This window comes from Buteo buteo, chromosome 27 (assembly GCF_964188355.1).
Source record: "Buteo buteo chromosome 27, bButBut1.hap1.1, whole genome shotgun sequence".
Taxonomy (NCBI): Eukaryota; Metazoa; Chordata; class Aves; order Accipitriformes; family Accipitridae; genus Buteo; species Buteo buteo.
The window spans coordinates 879,945-898,000 of NC_134197.1; the positions used below are offsets into that span (position 1 = coordinate 879,945).

An 18,056-nucleotide genomic window follows, 5' to 3' on the forward strand; every position below is an offset into this window, starting at 1 on the left:
TGGGCGGGCGGCGTTCCCGGGCACGGGACAGGAGGTGGATTTTTAGGGGGGGGAACCGGGAGTCGGAGTTGGGGCCTTCCCCTCTTGCGCTGGCTGCCGCGTGTCCCAACCTGGGGCGCTGGCAGCGTCTACGCCTCGCCACACGTACCCCAGAACCCAGTCCTTCGCCCGGCGTTTGTTCCGTGGAATCCCACCCACTCCGGGTGGCTCTGTGTCACCTCGGGTGACCTTTGCCGGTTGAGTGTGGCTGTGCCCGACCTCGTTAACCAGCTCTCCCGCTGACCCCACGACAGCCCCGGGGCCCCCCAAGCTGCTCCCGCGCTCAGACACCACAGGCCAAGAGAGGTAACCGCATCGGAGGTTCTCAGCCCTTCACCTGGTCTTGCTGCCTGCTGGCGCAGAACAAACGCCAAGGGAAAACAACCAAAAGCTGCACAAAAAACCAGCCACAGCACCTCAGCCCGCAAGCCTGCTTTCTCCCTCCAGGCTCACACAGTCCCACCCTGCTGAAACCAGCGACTTTCCCTCGTATGGCTCCCCTTCCCCATCAGTGAAAGCTGTTTCTTTCAGCCCTGGCTAACAAAGAATAGACGGTCCTGCGTGCTTTTGCAACATGCTGGACCCATGGGTGCTGCAGATGACGCCCAGCTAACCTTTAACTACTGACACAAGCCACTGACTGCCCCAAAGTGGCTCGGGGAGTCCAGCAGATGGGACCAAGCCGTGAGCCCCGCAGATCACTGCAGCCAACAGTTAAGCCGTTATTCCCCCAGGAATCTCAGGAAATTCTCAGGAAATCCTGCTCCACACAAAGCAGACATGGCCTCCACTCAGTGACTTTGTCCCCACACAGACCCTCACAGGCAGCGGCTCTTTGCCGTTCCTTACACTGAGCAGCTGCGACTCCAAAGAGCCATCAGTGTCAGCGCCTCTCGCAGCTGACAGCAGACAGGGGGTGAAAGAGCAGGCGTACATTCCCCAGGACTCCAACTACCCTGCAATAAAAGCAGCATGGGCAGCCTTGGTTCAGAGCAAACTGGAGTAAAGCACATAGGATCAATGAAGCAATACAGCGACTCGGTGTTTGAAGTGATCACTGTTTGTACAAGATTCCTGAAAGAAGGGGTTTCCCTCCCTGAGGGGCACGCTTCCCCACGCACCTGCAGCTCCGCTTTGGCTACGCAGCAAAGCCCTCCCTTGGAAGTCATGTTTTATTGCACTGCACTAGGCTGAATGTCGCCATCAGAAACGTGTAATTCCCCGGGGCTGTAGTAGCACGCTGCAACCTACTGACGCTCCATCTTTGCAGAGCTGGCAGAGGCGTAGAGGTGAGCCCAGGTCAGAGGGATGCTTCAGAGGACAGGAGGATAAAGTGGCCAAATCTAAGGAATGTTAACAGTGCTGGGTGTTTGAGATCTTCAGTGGCGACTTGGTTTTAGACCCTGGCAGAGGCCACCTTAACAGAGACAATAAAAGAGGTTTTAATTAAGGCAGAAGGGCCGGCTCAGCCTGCTAGAAGGAAGAGTAGGCCAAGAAACGCGCCAGTAACTGTGCAGTGATGCACCCCTCCGTGCACTGCAGCTGTGCTCCTCAAGTGATCGCTCAGACTCTTCCAGCTGCCGTCCCATTCCCACTCTCAAACTCTCATCCCTTAATTTGGCAGCCGCCTCTTCCCACCCCTCTCCCATGCCAGCAGCCTAGCTTCGTGCTGCCCAACTGCGGCCATTAATCAAGCGATCCCGGTGAAACGTTCTGTGTGGTGTTGAAACTTTGAAGTGACACCATGGCAACACAGCACACACAGCCCCCTCCTGACCAAACACAGCTCGGCTTCCCACGCTCCAAGAGACAGCCAACAGCAAGTTAACAGGGGAAAGGAGTACTTGAGAGTGGCAGCGTAAACCCCTAAACATCTGACTTGCAGGAAATCTTGCAGGAATCCCCAAACCTGCCAGGTCTTGTGACCCGGGAGGCCTCCTATAGCCCCTCACTGCAAATGGCTTCTGCAAGGGCTAGTCAGATTCTGGACAGCAGGAACTAAATGTTTTTGGAAACTGAAGTCAACTGGGAAGCTGCCTGTAGTACAAACACAAGGAACACTTAATACTTTTTCATGTAGGTAGAAAAAGTGATGAGCCTGGGCCTTCCACATGGACATCCCCCCGAACCCACATATAATCGCAGGAAGAACACAGCCTCCTTCTGCGCTTGTCTCCATGCCCACTTCAGGAAGGCTGGAGGAACACAGCTGCTATTGAACAGGCATTTCCAGCCAGTATGGGACTAGGTCGTACAACAGTCCTGCTGAATCTGGCCTTGCTAGTAAAACATTTCACCTCTGTTGAAACCAGACCTAACTGAGCCACTGCACCAGACAGCTCAGCAGTACCAGCCCCGCTGTTGCAGCTTCAAGACAGAATCTCATCTTCTTGTCCCAGCTGTGCTCCCTGCCAAGAGAAGCTGGCTCCAGCTCCTGCTGTTTCACAGAGGTGCAAAAGCAGAGTCATGCCATCTGGGATGGCTAGACCCAAAAAGTAGGCCGTTTCCAAGTGCGTGAAGCAACACTACCGGAGCTACTGCTCTACCAAATAGGTGTGCCTAACATTTCAGTGCTGAAGAGAGGATTTTACAGTCACCCTGGTGACTGAATAGAAGCAAAGACACTCTGTGTCAGAGCTATTATAAAACAGTAATGCTGGAATCATTTGTGGGTGAAAGTCATCAGCTCAGAGGCAGAAAGAAGCTGTTTCACACTGTACTTCACTTTTTTAATGTGTTGACACTGTAATAGTCAGTAACAGCCTGTAATAGTCACAGAACAAGAGACTGCTGCTCGCGTGCCCAGGCACAGCAGAAACCTCACTCTAGTCTCAAGTTTGATTTGAGGAGTCACAACCTTGAGTCACTTGAACAACTGAAGAGTCTTTAATTTATGTACAGTAAAAATACAACCAAACCGGTCAGTGGTTTTACATTTGATTAGCAGTAGTTACTACACTCTTTAGTACTTGCACAGCTGTTTGCTATTGAAGGTGTATCAGTACTTTGCATTATACAGAACAGCTGAAGGCTCCAGGGCTGCTGATCTCACAGCCATACACCTACCAGGTAACTAATATGCGTCCTGGCCCCCAGCTGCTACACTACAACATGCAGGAGCCCCAGTTTTACAAGCTAGAGAAGGACGATGCTAAGCTTTAATTAGAACACAACCAGAGCGGGCAGGTTCACTTTTAGCCAGTTGTCTGGTACTGAGTCAGGTACACACAAGTGTCAGCTGCCTCCAACTTTCACAGACCTGCTCCCAGCAAGAATTATTCCTGCTCTATTACATGTCCAAAGTGAAATGTTCACTCTTTACAAGAAGTCTGAATCTCCTTTTTAAGTTTTACAATGCAGAAAAGCACCAAAGAGCTTTCTGCAAGTATACACACCAGGTAATAAATGGGGACAATTGCAGCATTCTCTCATCCACCTCCAGTTTCTGCTTTTAATTACCCACTTTCTCCTGCACTGAATTCTGTAACTGACATGGCAATCCTCTTTCCAAAGCTCTTTGGCTCTTTAAAGTCTGCGATGTTCAAGAAACAGAACATGCATTGGCCACAAGAATGCTAACCCTGCATGACGGGTGAGAGCATAGTACCAATGTCTACTTCAAGAGCTAAAGGCTAAGAAGCGTCCTGCCAGGCAAGGCATAGAAAGATAGGTTTCAATGTCAGCCAAAAGTCCTAAAGCCAATCCCAGGATGATGAATGATATCCTGTTCCTATAGGAGAGAATCTCAGTCCACAGGGAGAAAAAGAAGAGGCCATCCACCTCAACACGCAGGCCTGGAGAGCAGCAAATATTTTTCCAAAGGGAAGCACTGGATCTAATGAAGCCTAGTAAGTAACTGCCTGTAACACACACAACAGCCACACAGCACTTCTGTTCTAGGATGGAGATTGCTTTTAGCAAATGTAAACCCACTTGCTTTGGGTTAGGAACAGAACTGACATGAAAGACAGGCTTAGGCTGCAGAGTATGTGCTGTCAACTCTGCCTTCTTCCCTAGCTGCAATGAGGAGATGCTGCCCTTCAGGGAATTGTATCAGCTTTCCTAGCTCCATAACATTTAATGGCACAACTCAGACAACATGGAATGAATTACATTCAGATGAGCATACAAAGTTTAAACAACATGACACAGCAGCTTTCACGAGGGACTGCTTGGCCAGACCATTAGTGTTGAGGAACGCTCACGGAACTGCTCAGGAAGAGCGGAGGACCGTGCCCTGCTCTCACTGAACAATATCCCTCTCCCTGCCCCCAGAATACTCCTGCGTGCCTTTACTGCTCTGAAACAGGGTAAATAGGCTACTAGACCTGAGTGAGTGGCAAGAACTTCTGGTAATAGCTCTTTGTAACGTCAATCATGAGTTCCTGGGTACATTCTGGGAGTTCCCCAGAGAAGAGTCCTGGAAGAAGAACAAGAGTACGACCATCAGCGTTCTTGCAGGAGAAAGCAGAAATAAGCTTATATTCAACATTCAGAGCAGTGACTTTGAATTGTAAGTAAATACTAATAGAACAGCAACGGGCTCTTCTCTCATGTTGAGCAATACAGTACGATCGTTGCCATCGTACCCCCTGGGGCAGTGGTCAGACAGACTGCTGCAGCTGGGTCCTGTAACAGCTTCCGCTGCTCCCCATAAAACACTATCAGAAGATAAACGACGGAGTGTGCAATTTGTACAATGAGATCTCCGGCCCAGCCAGGTCAACGGGTGGGAACTAAACATTCATATACCTCAGTTTAATGTACCTCCCTCCCTATTAACATATGAATAATGAGCAAGTGGATTTCCTACAGTTTGAACCACTGAAATGCCTGCACAACCAGAAACCACAGGAGGAGGAGGAGTGCTCCCTCTGCCAGAGCCCAATGCCTGTTGGGTTCTAGATGCCTGAAAAGCTGCGTTACTTACTGTACAGGATGGCCACAGATGGCATCCTAGTAATACTGTTCCGAATAAACGTGTACCACCTACCTAGCATATACTAAAGCAGCGAGTTTCACAAGTTAAAGTTGTTACTTTTCAGTTCGCCAAGTGCCCTATACCTTTACTTCTAGGTGCTAAATGCTAACAGGCAGCTTTGTCATAGCAATCTCATTTTAAAGTAAGAATATCCATGTTATCCACACTTCTGTGCAAGTAAAGTTAGAGGGAGCATACCTGGGCAGCCCGAGAAGACTGTGAAAGGTGGGACTACCGTTTCAGGAGGCAGTACTGTGTTGTCCAAGATTTTGCAGCAGTCTTTCAAAACGCATCTACGACCCTAAAACAGAGATTAGGTAAAGTTATACTTAATACGTGATATGCTTTTGCTTATTACTGGTAAGCAACCTAAACTTCAACAAGTTTAACTGCTCAAAACACATCCTGTATAAGGGATCACAAGAATAAATCTTCACCCTGACTGAATGCTCTTCCCAACGCAATTAACCTTCTTTCTTTTTTGAGGAAAAAGTCCATTTGCTCTCGACTAACACGTGTACGGGCAGCTGCATACTAACACATGTCAGTGTCCAAACTGGAGCCTAAAACCCGAGTCATGCAGTAACGTAGCAAGGCCTTCTCTAACGCAGAAACAGTAACATTGGCTATTTTGTATTATTTGCATAATTCCAGTTCTATTTGTGGAAAGGCTGCCTTCCCCAGACAGTCCCATTAGCCACAGGGACAATATTGTTGTGACGGACTTTCCAAACAGTGGTCAGCTGAACCTACTATCCTCAGAAAAGCAAAACTGAAAGCACCGCTTTCTGTGGAGAAGGAAGAGGAAGAGAAAGGAACAGCGCAGTGTTAAGTATGCTTGCTCCAGCCAGTTGTGCAGATACCTCTGCGCTGTTTTTACAAAGCCTCAACAGCGCTCAGGAGTTTAAAGAAAAGACTGAGAAATGACACTCACAATAACACAGTTCTTGCCTATGTGGACATAGGAGCCAATTTGGGCTGCATTGACAACACAGTCCTCTTCTATGAAGACGTGATCACCGATGTGGAGTGGGAAAAAAGCCACCCTGCAACAGGAGAGGTATTTGCTCAGGTGTACAATAGACAGACCAATCTGCAACACTGTTAGACCCAAAATCACACTGTGGAGTCTCCTGTCTCCAGCTGGATTACCAGAGGTAGATTTGATGCTAAGGAAGATAGAACAGTAGCTGGTCTTTCTCATGTCTTTCTAAAGGATGGCCCAAATGAGCAACAGGAAGGTGTTGTGAATAAACAAAGAACAAGTGAAACAAGTTCTTCCCTTAGCTATTTTAATATATCCCAGCCCTCCCCATAGTACTGTCTGAAGGGAATGCTAACCCTCAAGGCAAAGCTGAAAGTTTGAGGAAAAGACAGGTTTAGAGGGATGTATTTCTGCAAATTGCTGCAAAAAGAACACAGCCCTCTCAGTACAGATCTCATCCGAGCCAATATATTTTTTCAGGTATGTAGATTTTAGCCTCAGTCTCCTTAAAGGAGGGGGACCTCTTACCCTTTACTAAACTTCTTGAAGGGTGGTCTAATGACACTGCGGCTTTTCACCACGCAATGTCGTCCAACCCGCACGTTTGCCAGGTCACCACGGATGATGCAGTCGTTCATAACTATTGTCTGGAGAAGAAGAGAAATAAATGAACTCCAATTTCTACCCGGCTTACCAGTTACGATACAGACTCATGCAGAGGTCAGGCCACCCCAGCACGATTACAGACGATTCCTTTAGTCAAAAGAAAAGCGAGAACAACACACAGGAGCCTGGAACCGCCAGTTGTGCTCCCATTGTGCCAGTGAGCTGCACAGAGTGAGCCAACACGCAAAGCGAGGCTTAAGCACAAACAGAAAGACGTTGTCCCACGGATAAAAACATCACGATCTGCTCGCACGTCGAGCTCTGGTACCGAATAGAGCTCCGGTACCGCCGGGCCGACAGCGGTTGTCAGCGGGTAGCAGCGCAGCGCGGGTGCTGCTGCGGTGGTGACAGGGACCCCGAGGCTCGGCCGAGCTGCTGGGCGGAACGAGGTACCGGGGCGGACGTGAGGAATACCGCAGCCCCCTCCCTCCCCACCGCCTACCTTGCCGTTGAGAACGATGTTCTGGCTGCCGCACAGCACGGACTGTCGGCTCACCTTATTGCCGGACGCCTGCGGGGAGAAGGGACGGGTCACCGCGGCCGCCTCCCGCGCCCCGCCGCCACACCCCCGGGCCTCAGCGAGCCGGACTCGACCCCCTCAGCCGCCCCCGACCCCCCGCCCCGCACCGTCTCGATGTACTCGGACTTGTTGTAGAGCATCTCGCTCAGCTCCATGGCGCCGCCGACGCCGCTTCCGCACAGCCACTCCCGACTTCCGGCGCGTCACTTCCCTCCCCGCTCCCGCCAGCCAAGCGCTTCCGCCGCGGGCTCGGCCTATGGCGGCGCGGTTGCCATGGCCACGCACCGCCCGCTTCCCGCGGGAGGCGGCGGCGGCGGGTCCGGCCGCCATGGAGGGTCCGGCGGGCGGCGGGGAGACCCTCAGCGGCGCCGAGAAGGAGAAGGTGCGGGGCCGGGAGGGAGCGAGGCAGGGAGGGAGCGAGGCCCGGGGCGGCGCGGCGGTGCCAGCCCGGTGCGTTGTGTCTTGCAGCTGAGGGAGAAGCTGGCGCTGCTGCGGAGGGAGTACAGCGAGACCGTCAGCCGGCTGCGGGTGAGTGGAGCGGGCCGGAGGGGGAGCCGGCACCGGCCGGGCGCGGGAGGGGGTGGCGGGAGGCCGGTCCCAGCCCGGCGCCGGTCTTGTCTCCGCAGCGGGCGCGGCGAGCCGAGCGAGCCAGGAGCCACGGCCGGGGCACGGCGGCGGACGGAGACCGGCGGGAGCGGAGCCCCGCAGGTAGGAGCCGGCCGCCGGCTTCCCGCTTCGGGGAGGGGGGGGGGGGGTTACCCCCGTCGCCCTTCTGTGCCCCCGCGGCCCGGGGACGGGCCCCAGATCTGCTGAGCGCCTCGCTCCCGGCTCTGCTGTCCCCTCTCTGCGGCTGCTGCGACGTCCTCCGGCCCCCCCACAGCCGCTCGGGGCCTCCCCAGCGCCGCTGAACCGTGACCTGCGATAACGTGTCCTCTCCTTTCCTCCTCCCCAGGTCCACAGTGCTCCCTGATCCCACCTGTAAGATCCCGCTCTTCCTCTCTTAACAAAATCGTCCAGTTTTATTGTGTGATGCTTTTCTTGGACGGGGCTTTGCTGGGAGCCCTTTACACATATGACGTTTTTTCCCACAGGTTCTAGAGATAACGTATCTCCTAGTGCTGACAAACATGAAACCTCTCAGTTACACGCTAAAACCTGCTTTGATCTCAGCACAGAGAAGAAAACGTCTGTCACATTTAAACACGTTCCTGAATTCTCCAACAATGAGGTTAGCCTGCAGGATGGCTCACAGGCAGAAAGCATACAGGCTAGCCAGGAAAACCTGTGCTGTGGAATTGTTAGGCCTGCCCCTGCAGAGAAAAAAACCCAAACCTCCAGAAGCTTGATGAAGCTGAGGAGACGGACGAAGGCTCTGGTGTCTGAGGAGAGGGAAGCAGTGCGTGATGTCTATCTAATCAACGCCGATGAAGCGGTGAAAAATCAAATTGCCAGTACAGAGGAACTTCGGTCACCAGTCTTCAGGCGAAGCGGCCTCTCGAACACTGAGGAAAACACTCAAAGAGCATCCAGACCAGCGCTTGTGCAGAGAGAAGAAAACAGTTCCACTCCTCGCAATGCAGCATTAGGAGTTGTACAAGAGATGCTTGGAGACAGCGTCCCTCCAGGAGTGCCTGAGCTGTTCCCGTGTGCACAGAGTGACAGCAGTGATGTCTGGCAGCCTGAGTCCCCAAGTGCTGTGGCCGCATCTGATAACTGTGAGCCTGCATGGCTGTGTTCAGGGAACAGTGACTCTGTTTTACTGGACACCAGTGGTGACGGAGGAACAGAATCCTCCAGTATAATAAAACAAATGGACGGTGAGAATATGGCTGAAGATCAGGGAGAATTACATAGGCTCTTGGATTTAATGTCAGAAAATGAAGTATTGCCCACTGGCGGAAATAACAATATAATTAACGACAGCAAAAGCCACGAAGGAGATCAAAGTGACACTAATAGCTTAAATCTCTTTCCTACAGATCTTGCTCTGGGCAATGCTGAAGAACTGTTGGAGAATCAACAGCTTGAAATTCAGTCAAAACTTTCTCACCCAGAAAAGGTGACTACTCCTGAAAGCACACTGAACTCTTGCACAGTGGTTGAAGGGCTTCTCTTTCCGGTTGAATACTACGTCAGGACAACTCGACGCATGTCTAATTGTCAAAGGAAAGTGGACCTCGATGCTGTAATTCTTAGCCAGCTGGGCAGAAGCAAGAAAGGTCAGCGAAGTAAGTGCAAGCAGAAGGATGCAAATTCAGGTCGGCCCTCCCAAGAAAGAGTTGAAAATGATTTGGAGTCAGGGGTCACGCCGTTCCCTTTTCTTGGTGCAGAAAATGATCCAGCAAATTCAAGTAGTCCTCAGAAACCTCTTCCTGCATCCAGTGGTAGCAGCACTTCCCTTGGATCAATTTCTCAAAACAGCATTGCTAGCACAAAGCGAGATCAGAGACAATCACAGAGGAAACAAAAGGGAAGAAGAAAGTCTACCTGCAAACCCCCTGTGCATCAAGTGTCACAGGAACTTACAGGGAGTTCGGATGTCACAACGAGGGAAAGCAGTAGTCTGCTGTCAAATGAGTGTCAGAGTGAAAAGGAAAACTGTGAGGCTAGTCTTGAAAAATCATCTTCAGATGAGAGAAGGTTGTCTGCTGCTGCTGCTCTTGGATCTGGAGAGACAGAAGTGACTGGTGCTATACAGCCAATGAGTGCTGATCCTCCTCCTGGTGGAAGCCAAGTGCTTGGCAAATGCCATAAAAGTCTGTTAGAACAGGTTCAAAATCCTCTTCAGAACAGCGATCCTCTGAACCCAGGGAATGAAGCTTTTGCTAGCCGTATAGGAGATCTGGAAGCCAACTTAACTGTGCGTGAGGCTGGTAAACATCCAGTGGAGCATGTTAAGGATCAGCAAGTGCAAGGAGCCCGCAGGGCTGAGGAGTTTCTAGTGATTAATGTCCCTCCACGCCGCTCCCTGCGTTCCTCAGCGAGACAGAGAGCCAGTCAAGTCTCAAAAGGTACTTCATCAGATATAAGCACTCCCCAATACTACACTCTGAGAGGAAGGCAGGGAAATGTTCCAGTGAGTGCATGCACTGCTGTTCACGCCCTGCCGTAAATTTTTATTCAAGAAAATCTGATATGGGTTAACTATTATTTTTTTTTAAATAAGAGAGATTTTTTTTTAAATTTAGATCATTGTGGAGCCCATGTTCCTTGAACAACTCCAGAAACTTCTGCTTCAGCACAGTGACCAGGAGTGAACAGCAGTACATGGTTGGAGGAGCAGGGCCGAGAACTTAAGCTGCCTTTGCTGTTGGAGCAAATGTTGTGCACACTGGACCTGATTTTCCATCAAATGGATGTATACCTGTTTCTCCAACTAAGTCTGTGTATTAATGATTTTTTTTTTTTTTTTAATGCTGACAAGTGTGAAACACAAAGAGTAGCGTTACAGTCTGAGGGTCTGTGAATATTGTGAAAAGAGAAAGTGTTTGGAGAAAACCAAACAAAACAAACTGACCAAGCACTCAGTTAATTCTGGCAGTCTTTGGCAATGATAGTTTAGCTGAAGTCTTGATGCAGAGCAATTGCAGAGTATAATGTCTTTCCAGAAAAGTGCCACTTCCATGTGTTAAGATGGATATGGCTGCTTTTTTTTTTCTTTTTTTTTTTTTTTTCCTGGAAAATAGGTTAGAGTGGCACTCTGGATGAGAGATTCTGAAAAGGCTAGTTGCTGGTTATTTTATGATGTGATGTTCTCTCTTGTATTCGTTTGTCTAGATGAGAGCAAAAGAGGATGTAGCTATCCAATGGGTTCAGAGGGTCCTGCTTCTCTTGGCCTCCCTGCTATGGACACCGATACTTGCAGCTCTCCCTTCTCCTTCCGCAGTCTCCAGTGGCTGACCCCCAGACTGGGTATCAGAGACTTTCACTTACCCGATGAGGAATTTGGACTACTGAAACTTGAGAAATTAGAATCTTCCCCTGTGAATGACTTGGAGGCTTTTGTTCCTAGTGTGTTTGGAGATGGTGTGGCTTCAGAGGATGCACAAGATGCACAAATGAATCCAGAAGAAAAAAGTCTCGAAAGTAATTTGATTTCGCCTTTCAAAAATGGATTGCCCAAGTTACCTCATGTAGAAAGCCCAGCTTCCAAGAAGGAACTTTACACCCATGAATTGCTATTTACTCCCATGGGGACTGTCTTAGCTGGTGCTCCCACTCAGCCTGAATCTCTGATTTCCTCATCTGTTTTCCCTGTCGTGGGTGCAACCCCAGCTGTTTTACCATCAGTATGCAGCGAGGTCTTCCCCAACACACCTTCCGTACCTCCCTTGCAAGCGAGCCCGCAATCCTCCAAAGGAGCATCTGCCCAGTTCGTGGATGATGGGAAATGCAAAGACTCTGCCATTCCACTGCACTTGGACAGCTGTGGTGCAGGATCTGCTAGAAAAGAGGAGGAACAAGGTACAATGTTTCCCTTAGAAGCTGAAAGAGGTCCTGATAAATCCAATGAGGCTGTGGCCTTGGAGAAGCATCAGCAGTTGGAGAGCAAACAGCAGAGATCCTGCAGAGCTTCTCCTGAACAGGTAACAAGCTGCCCTCTTTGCCAAGGGTACTAAGCCAGCGGTTTTGTGGGTGAATCCCCTTTTCCAGAGTCTCGTCTGACTTCAGGGGAAAGACCTCTTTGCATGCTAGCCCTGCATGCTGTCTTTTAGCTGACTTAGTAAATGTTTGGTTTTCATCTGTTGCCAAAGGTCTTTTGACCTCAAGAGAAAATTCTTTAAAATTCTGCTTGATGTAACTGGAGATGTGGGTTTCAGTGCTTATTGCAGGATGCATGTTTGAAATGTGTGTATGAACAAAAAGTTTCTGGCACCCCCATAGTGTTGGTCTACCTTACAGAAAATTGTCAGCTAGGATTTGGTAGAGGAGATTAAATGACTCGCATGCGGGACGGGTACTAAGAGAATGACTTGTCTCTGAAGGCTGAGAGATGCAAAGTGGTGGTAAAAGACAATTTTCAGTTGAAACCAGGAAATAACCTCTCTGGGATCTCATTTTTCAAAGACATGCAACTACAAAAAGAGGTGCTCCTACCATAGCTCTCCAGCAATGGCACACAGAGTGAATTCACGCTCCTGCCTCATTCTTGCAGGTGCCGAATGTCATTTCAAAGTTGAATTAGCCTCCTCATTCTTTTCTTGTTTGTGCAGGAAAAAGATGTAGCGGAACAGCTGACTCCAGTATTGCTCGATGGCCTGAGAGAAGAGAGCTTGCAGCTTGTATCAAAGCTAAAGGTGGGATAACATCAGATAATTGTTTACTGAGTCAGTAGCAGCTCTTTAATACCACGTTTAACAAAAATGCAATAAAAAATGTGGACCGGCTAGTTGAACAAAATAGATTGCTGTCTAATTTGATCAGTTCTGTCTTCACTTGTGGTAAGGCATGCTGAAAGGTTAGATTGCTGTATATCTCCTTTTGACTGATAAAGGATTTCAGTGTTTGTTTCTGAATAATGAATGTCTAAACACATGGAAGTTTCTTAACAAACAGAACTGCTGCATTTTTCTTCAGCCCCAGGTAAAATGATCTCAGCCCTTGTACCCCTGTTGCCTGCTCTGTGGCTCCCATGGCCTCCTGTCTCCATTTCAGGCACTAACTAACCCAGTAAGGAGCAAATTTTGTGGGGGACTACGGCACTGCCAAATAAATGTGTTGATATTCACACCCTTCTGGAGTGGAGCCTTGATTGCATATGCCATGACCAAGGCAAATCTGCCCAGGACTGTTTGCACAGCTGAGCCGTGGGCTCTTCACCCTGCAGTGGGGGCCTTTCGCTGTCCTCTCTCTCGCAGCGGGTAGAGAAGGGTTGGCAGGCATGGAAGCAACATCTGTGGGAAAGCCCATTGAACTTGCTAGGGGCTGGATCACCTCTAGCTTTTCCAAACCAAAGTGCAAAGTTTTGCTCCAGAAGCAAGCCTGGGGGGTTAGCATCACCAGCCAACAATAACATGGCCGAAGTTGAAAACTTTTTTACAAGGGAGAAGAGAAGGCCCTTGCTTTGTTCAGTTTTAAACTTAGTCTGTGCTACTGCAAGTCTTGTCTCCCATTTGTGCGCCAAGGGAAGTAAGTGCATGACTGCAGGTAGGTGGCACTTGGGGCTTTGTTGTGGCTGTGCCATGGTACTCCCAGTCCTGTTCCAGCTCTGGACTCTGCTGGGTCCCTGTCATTTCAAATGACAAGTGACTTGTGTGAAAGTGAGCCTGCTCTGAGGGTGAAACCTTGGGGCCTTAGTGGCACTTTAATGAAAATTAAACTTCGTAAGCATTAAGTTTTAGCCTTCAAATTCTCATCACACTGAATGTCAAGCATTTTTCTCAGGCTGAGCCTCCAGGTTAGATAACCATGTCTATCAGAAGAAAACCAGCGCTGTTTTGTTTTGGACAGGATTCTTCAAGTTCCTGTGCCGTGGATGTGAGTACCATGTGGTGGGAAGCAGCTGGCTGCAGAGAGCTGTGCGTGGTGACTGCTTGTGAGAGTTCCGTCTCCCTGTGGAAACCGCTGGCATCTGACTGCTGGGGAAAGGTCTATACTTGGCAGCTCGGAGAGGTATGAACAACAATCCTTATTTCTAGAATTTAGGGCAACTTTCTTTCTTGTCCCAGATGTTAGTTCCCAAGATACAAGGAGCTTGCATTCTTAGGGGCAAGGTAAGTTCTTTAGGTGGTGTAAGTTTTTCATTCCATCAGGCAACAGAGGAGAGTGATTTGCACTGCTGATGGAGAAGGCCAGTAGCTTGTGTGGTCGCATGTTATCTGCTGGAATTTGATACTTGTGTACTGAATGGTGGCTTATGCTCTTTCCCCTTATGCTCCCTGGAGACACTTTTTGTCTCATATCAACAGGGATTGTTTAGTTAGGTAAACAGCAGAGAGTTCAACATTGAAGTGTGCTTCTTCAGAGGGATCTGAAAATTAGTTCTGCTCCATATTGTTTCACTTGAAACACTCTAGAAAATGGGAATTTGTGGGTGACACTGACTTCTTGTTTTGCTGTCCCAGATTCCTGTAATACAGATCGTTCCTCTGCCGGACACCTGTAATCTCGTGTGTATAGCATTGGGAGATTTGGAGATTGGAGAAATAAGGTGTTGTATTTTTTTCTTACTAGCGCTTTGCACCCTGAATAGCTGCAGCTTAACTCTCCTCTTGTGTAGTGGTTGAAATGATCTTCTACTAATGTGTCACTTTCTCAGTTGCTTTAACAGTTGGAAAATATGGAAGGGATTTCTAAAAATCAGCTATAAAGACTTGCTTATTCGCCCCTAGAGGTGGTAGACTGTTTAAACATGTGCCTATTTTTATATGCTATGGTATGTTTTGAGTTATGCTTCCTTCTGTCATTAGGCGTACTTTTCTCTTCATTTAGGCTCTTGCTTTATTCTTCTGAGAATGACTCATTCAAGCAATCACTAGTAAAAACTGGAAATATAAAAGCTGTTCTTGGGCTAAAAGATAGGAGGCTGGTCAGCAGCAGCAGGACTGTGCAAGAGCAGCAAGTGGAGATAGTATCACTTTCAGAGACCCGAAGGTGAGTCTGCTGGTTTTGGGGTGGTCTCAGTGTGGCAGATGGAAGAAAAGTGAGGAAACATCTCAGATATAGAAAAACGTTGGGTTCCTCTTCTTTCTGGAGGTGTGCTGAGTACAGAACACATACTTACTATTTTGACTGCCTTTTCTCACTTGCTAATCTGCTGTTCAGGAGCAAGGATGGACAGACTTTGATGCCCCCCGAAGAAACCGTTTTAGCTTTTGCTGAAGTAGAAGGAATGAGAGATGCCTTGCTTGGCACCACTGCAGTGAACAGCATTGTTGTTTGGTCAGTGTTTCCTTTGCAGTTAAATGATGTAGCTTGCGGGTGTATGTGGTGGCTGTTACAGCTAGCTGCAGACGTTCTATAGGGGTGTTGGTTGGCCACAATTTGCCTGTGAAATGGTAATTGTCAAAGGGCCTGCAGTCTGGCACTTTAACTTCTGTACAGCTGGATAGATAGTGAACGCACTATGCTGCTATAATTCCACTTGCCATTGCATCATACTCATTACATCTCTTCCTGTGGCCTTTTGTCTTAGTTTGGTTTATGTGGAATGAAAACTGTGTCCGTCTTGCATGGTGGTGTTAACTATGATTAGAAAATAGCATATAGAGGATGGAAACGCAGTCAGAATTTGTATTTTCACCAACCACAGGAATCTGAAAACAGGCCAGCTCCTGAAGAAGATGCACGTTGGTTATTCCTACCCAGCTTCCATCTGCCATCGAGCATATTCCGACTCTGTACGTATGTGAAATACGGCACACAGTTTATGCATGGGCTGCACTGACTAACTGTGGTGGGGACCTAAAGGATTAGGGTTTCTAGAGTGGACTGAAATATCAGCTCTGTTTAGACACACCGAAGATATTTCAAAGGAAAATAGGTTAACCAGGAGAAGTAAGCCACACTGGCTACCTCGGATTCTTGGCTTTCTGCAGTGTACTATTAAAATGAGTGATGCATCAAAGTGCATTCCAAAGCAGCAGCATCTTGCACGTGGGAAGCAGCAGTACTGTTGCCCAGTGCTGGTGCTTGGTCTCTTCTATTTCACAAGTGGGTAGCTGCCAGCATGGTGATGGCACGCTGCCGTTGCTGGAAAACCGATGTGAAGTGGTTATTATTTACATATATCCCCAAGGATATGAACTGTTTAAAACCAAGATTCATACTAATGATTCTTTCCTGCTTGCTTCCACCTGTGCTGTGATTCCCAATGAATTTTTGTGGTTTATCAAGGATTTGATTGTTTTCAGTGAGCATTTAACCTTTTGGGACAAAAGCGTCTTGTCCGGTAATGATGGCTTGAGTTAGACTCAGAATATCTATCCCAGCATATTTCATGCTGGCCTGTGGCTGTTCTCAGCACCGCCATTTTCAGCTGTGCTGGTTTGCATGGAATTCTTGCTAAATTTTAAGCTCCTAGGGATTAAAATGAGGTCCAGAAATTTTACTTTAAATGTCATCACATCCTACCGCAAGTTTAGCTTTTTCAGACAGAAAGATTAGTGCATAAATCCATTGGGTCACTGAGCTGTCATTCTGCTGTATTGCGTCAGCCCTTATCAGTCAGCAGCTGCTTTGGTTTTTATCTAATTTGATAAGGAAAGTAAACCATTTCCATTTTATCCAGTAAAAATAACGCATCACTGTCTGTGGGGCTTTGATTATAGAGAGAATGTAGCAATTAATTTTTGGAAAATTCTCTGGTTTCTTTTCCCCTTGTGCTGTTGTTTTTAGTGATGTATTTTTCCTCTGTGTATCAGGGCCTTCTGTTTGTTGTTTTAAGTCATCCACATGCCAAAGAGAGCGAGTCCTGTGGAAACCCCGCGTTCCGTGTGATAGCGTTCAACCCCAAAACAGCCAGGAGCACGGGAGTGGTGTTCTCCTCCCTCCCACCTGGGCATGCTGGAAGGCAAGTACCTCGGGGACTCTGTGTGCTGGCTTTACGACTCCTTCGAGGTGGTTTTGGGGGAGGAATCGCTTAACAAGCGGAGCAGCCTGCTGGCAAGGATCCATTTGCCATCTTGCGGGTGATAAGGAGGCTGCGTCTGTCGCTGCCGTTTGCCCTGTACCTAGGCTGGAATGGGGCGAGGGTGTTGGCTGTTTCCTGCCCATATCCTGCGCCCGGCTGCGCGCTGACCTCTGAGCTCCCGGCCTCACCGCCCGGCAAGGGGCTCCGCTGACAAACGGGAGCGTTGATCTTCTGCGTGCTTACGCTTTTGTCTTTCTCCCCCTGCAAAGCAATTGTGGGAATGCTGTAACTGGGTTCATCGCGCAAAAACCCCCTGGGAAAACGTCTGCAAATGAGACATTCTGAGCCTCTGTGCTGTTAAAGAGCGCTGTGCTAGGTTTATTTGTCTTAAGCGGCTGTTTGCAGTCAGATGACCTTTCCCTTCCTACGTCTTGCATTTTGAAGCGTAAGCCGTTTAGGACTCGGCCCCACCATGCTCTGACACCCATCGCCATGCATCCAGCGTGCATGGGTGTTAGCCGACTGAGGTCTTGGCTTACTGAACCGTTTTCAAGTACGTTCTGAGACTGAGGGAGGATTGTCTCGACATCCTTCCTTCTCGGGCTCGCTGAAAACACAACACGTAACGTTCACCTGTTGGCTTAAATCTGCTCACCGCTTTGCTACATTAAAAGCTGGGTATTTTTGAAAAATGGCGCGATAGCGTTGCCATGAAGAAACCGCAGCGTCGTGACCCCTCTGTCTACGACCTTAGGTACCTGGAGGGTGACGTGAAGGACGCTTCGGCCGCAGCCGTGCTGACATCGGGAGCCGTGGCGGTGTGGGACCTGCTCCTGGGGCGGTGCACGGCCCTGCTGCCCCCCCCGCCGGCCGGGAGCTGGGCGCTGGCCCGCTGGGCCACCACCGGCGCCTGCCTGCTGGCCGGGCAGCGGGACGGGACGGTCTGCCTCTACCGGTACCGGCAGCCCCAGCCAGGAGCGGCTTGACGGAGAACTTTGGGGTGGGGGGGGGGAGGCGGCGAGGACCCCCACCACCGGCGGGGCCCGGCGCTTCAGCTGCCGCCGGGGAGGGTGAGCCTGCGGGTGAGGGGGTGCCCGGGGCTGTGGGTGCGCTCGGGCCGGTCCCCGGGCGCCCCGGGGTGTGCGATGCCATTAAACCTTTTGCCTTCGGAACGGCTCCGTGCCTGCTGCCGCCGCGGGGGGGAGGGCGGGAACCGGCCGGGCCTGGGCGGGGTCTGCCCGGCCGCTAGGGGGCGCTGCTGGCGCCCCGCGCGTGGCGGCCCCGCCCCACCGCG

At 49.7% G+C, this 18,056-nt stretch overlaps 2 protein-coding genes across 5 annotated transcripts; one reads left to right on the forward strand and one right to left on the reverse strand.

Moving 5' to 3' along the window:
• Positions 1-1,070: 1,070 nt before the first annotated feature.
• Positions 1,071-7,382, reverse strand: DCTN5 (dynactin subunit 5). Its single transcript, XM_075058688.1, has 7 exons — positions 7,299-7,382; positions 7,114-7,182; positions 6,534-6,652; positions 5,955-6,066; positions 5,219-5,321; positions 4,368-4,459; positions 1,071-1,456 (listed from the first exon to the last, which is right to left on the reverse strand). Exons 1-7 carry the CDS (start codon positions 7,344-7,346, stop codon positions 1,436-1,438), a joined length of 564 nt encoding a protein of 187 aa, XP_074914789.1. The 5' UTR covers positions 7,347-7,382; the 3' UTR covers positions 1,071-1,435.
• A 72-nt stretch (positions 7,383-7,454) lies between these two features.
• On the forward strand, positions 7,455-17,956 carry PALB2 (partner and localizer of BRCA2). Of its 4 annotated transcripts, XM_075058680.1 has the most exons (13): positions 7,500-7,573; positions 7,660-7,719; positions 7,818-7,899; positions 8,283-10,202; positions 10,969-11,777; positions 12,405-12,488; positions 13,642-13,803; positions 14,256-14,341; positions 14,623-14,784; positions 14,956-15,072; positions 15,443-15,530; positions 16,554-16,702; positions 17,517-17,956. In XM_075058680.1, exons 1-13 carry the CDS (start codon positions 7,520-7,522, stop codon positions 17,746-17,748), a joined length of 4,005 nt encoding a protein of 1,334 aa, XP_074914781.1. In that variant the 5' UTR covers positions 7,500-7,519; the 3' UTR covers positions 17,749-17,956. The 4 variants fall into 4 exon arrangements, with proteins under 4 accessions (XP_074914782.1, XP_074914783.1, XP_074914781.1 ...); XM_075058681.1 differs by lacking the exon at positions 7,818-7,899 and having other exon boundaries at positions 7,455-7,573; XM_075058682.1 differs by lacking the exon at positions 7,818-7,899 and having other exon boundaries at positions 7,455-7,573; positions 9,171-10,202.
• The last annotated feature ends 100 nt before the right edge of the window (positions 17,957-18,056 follow it).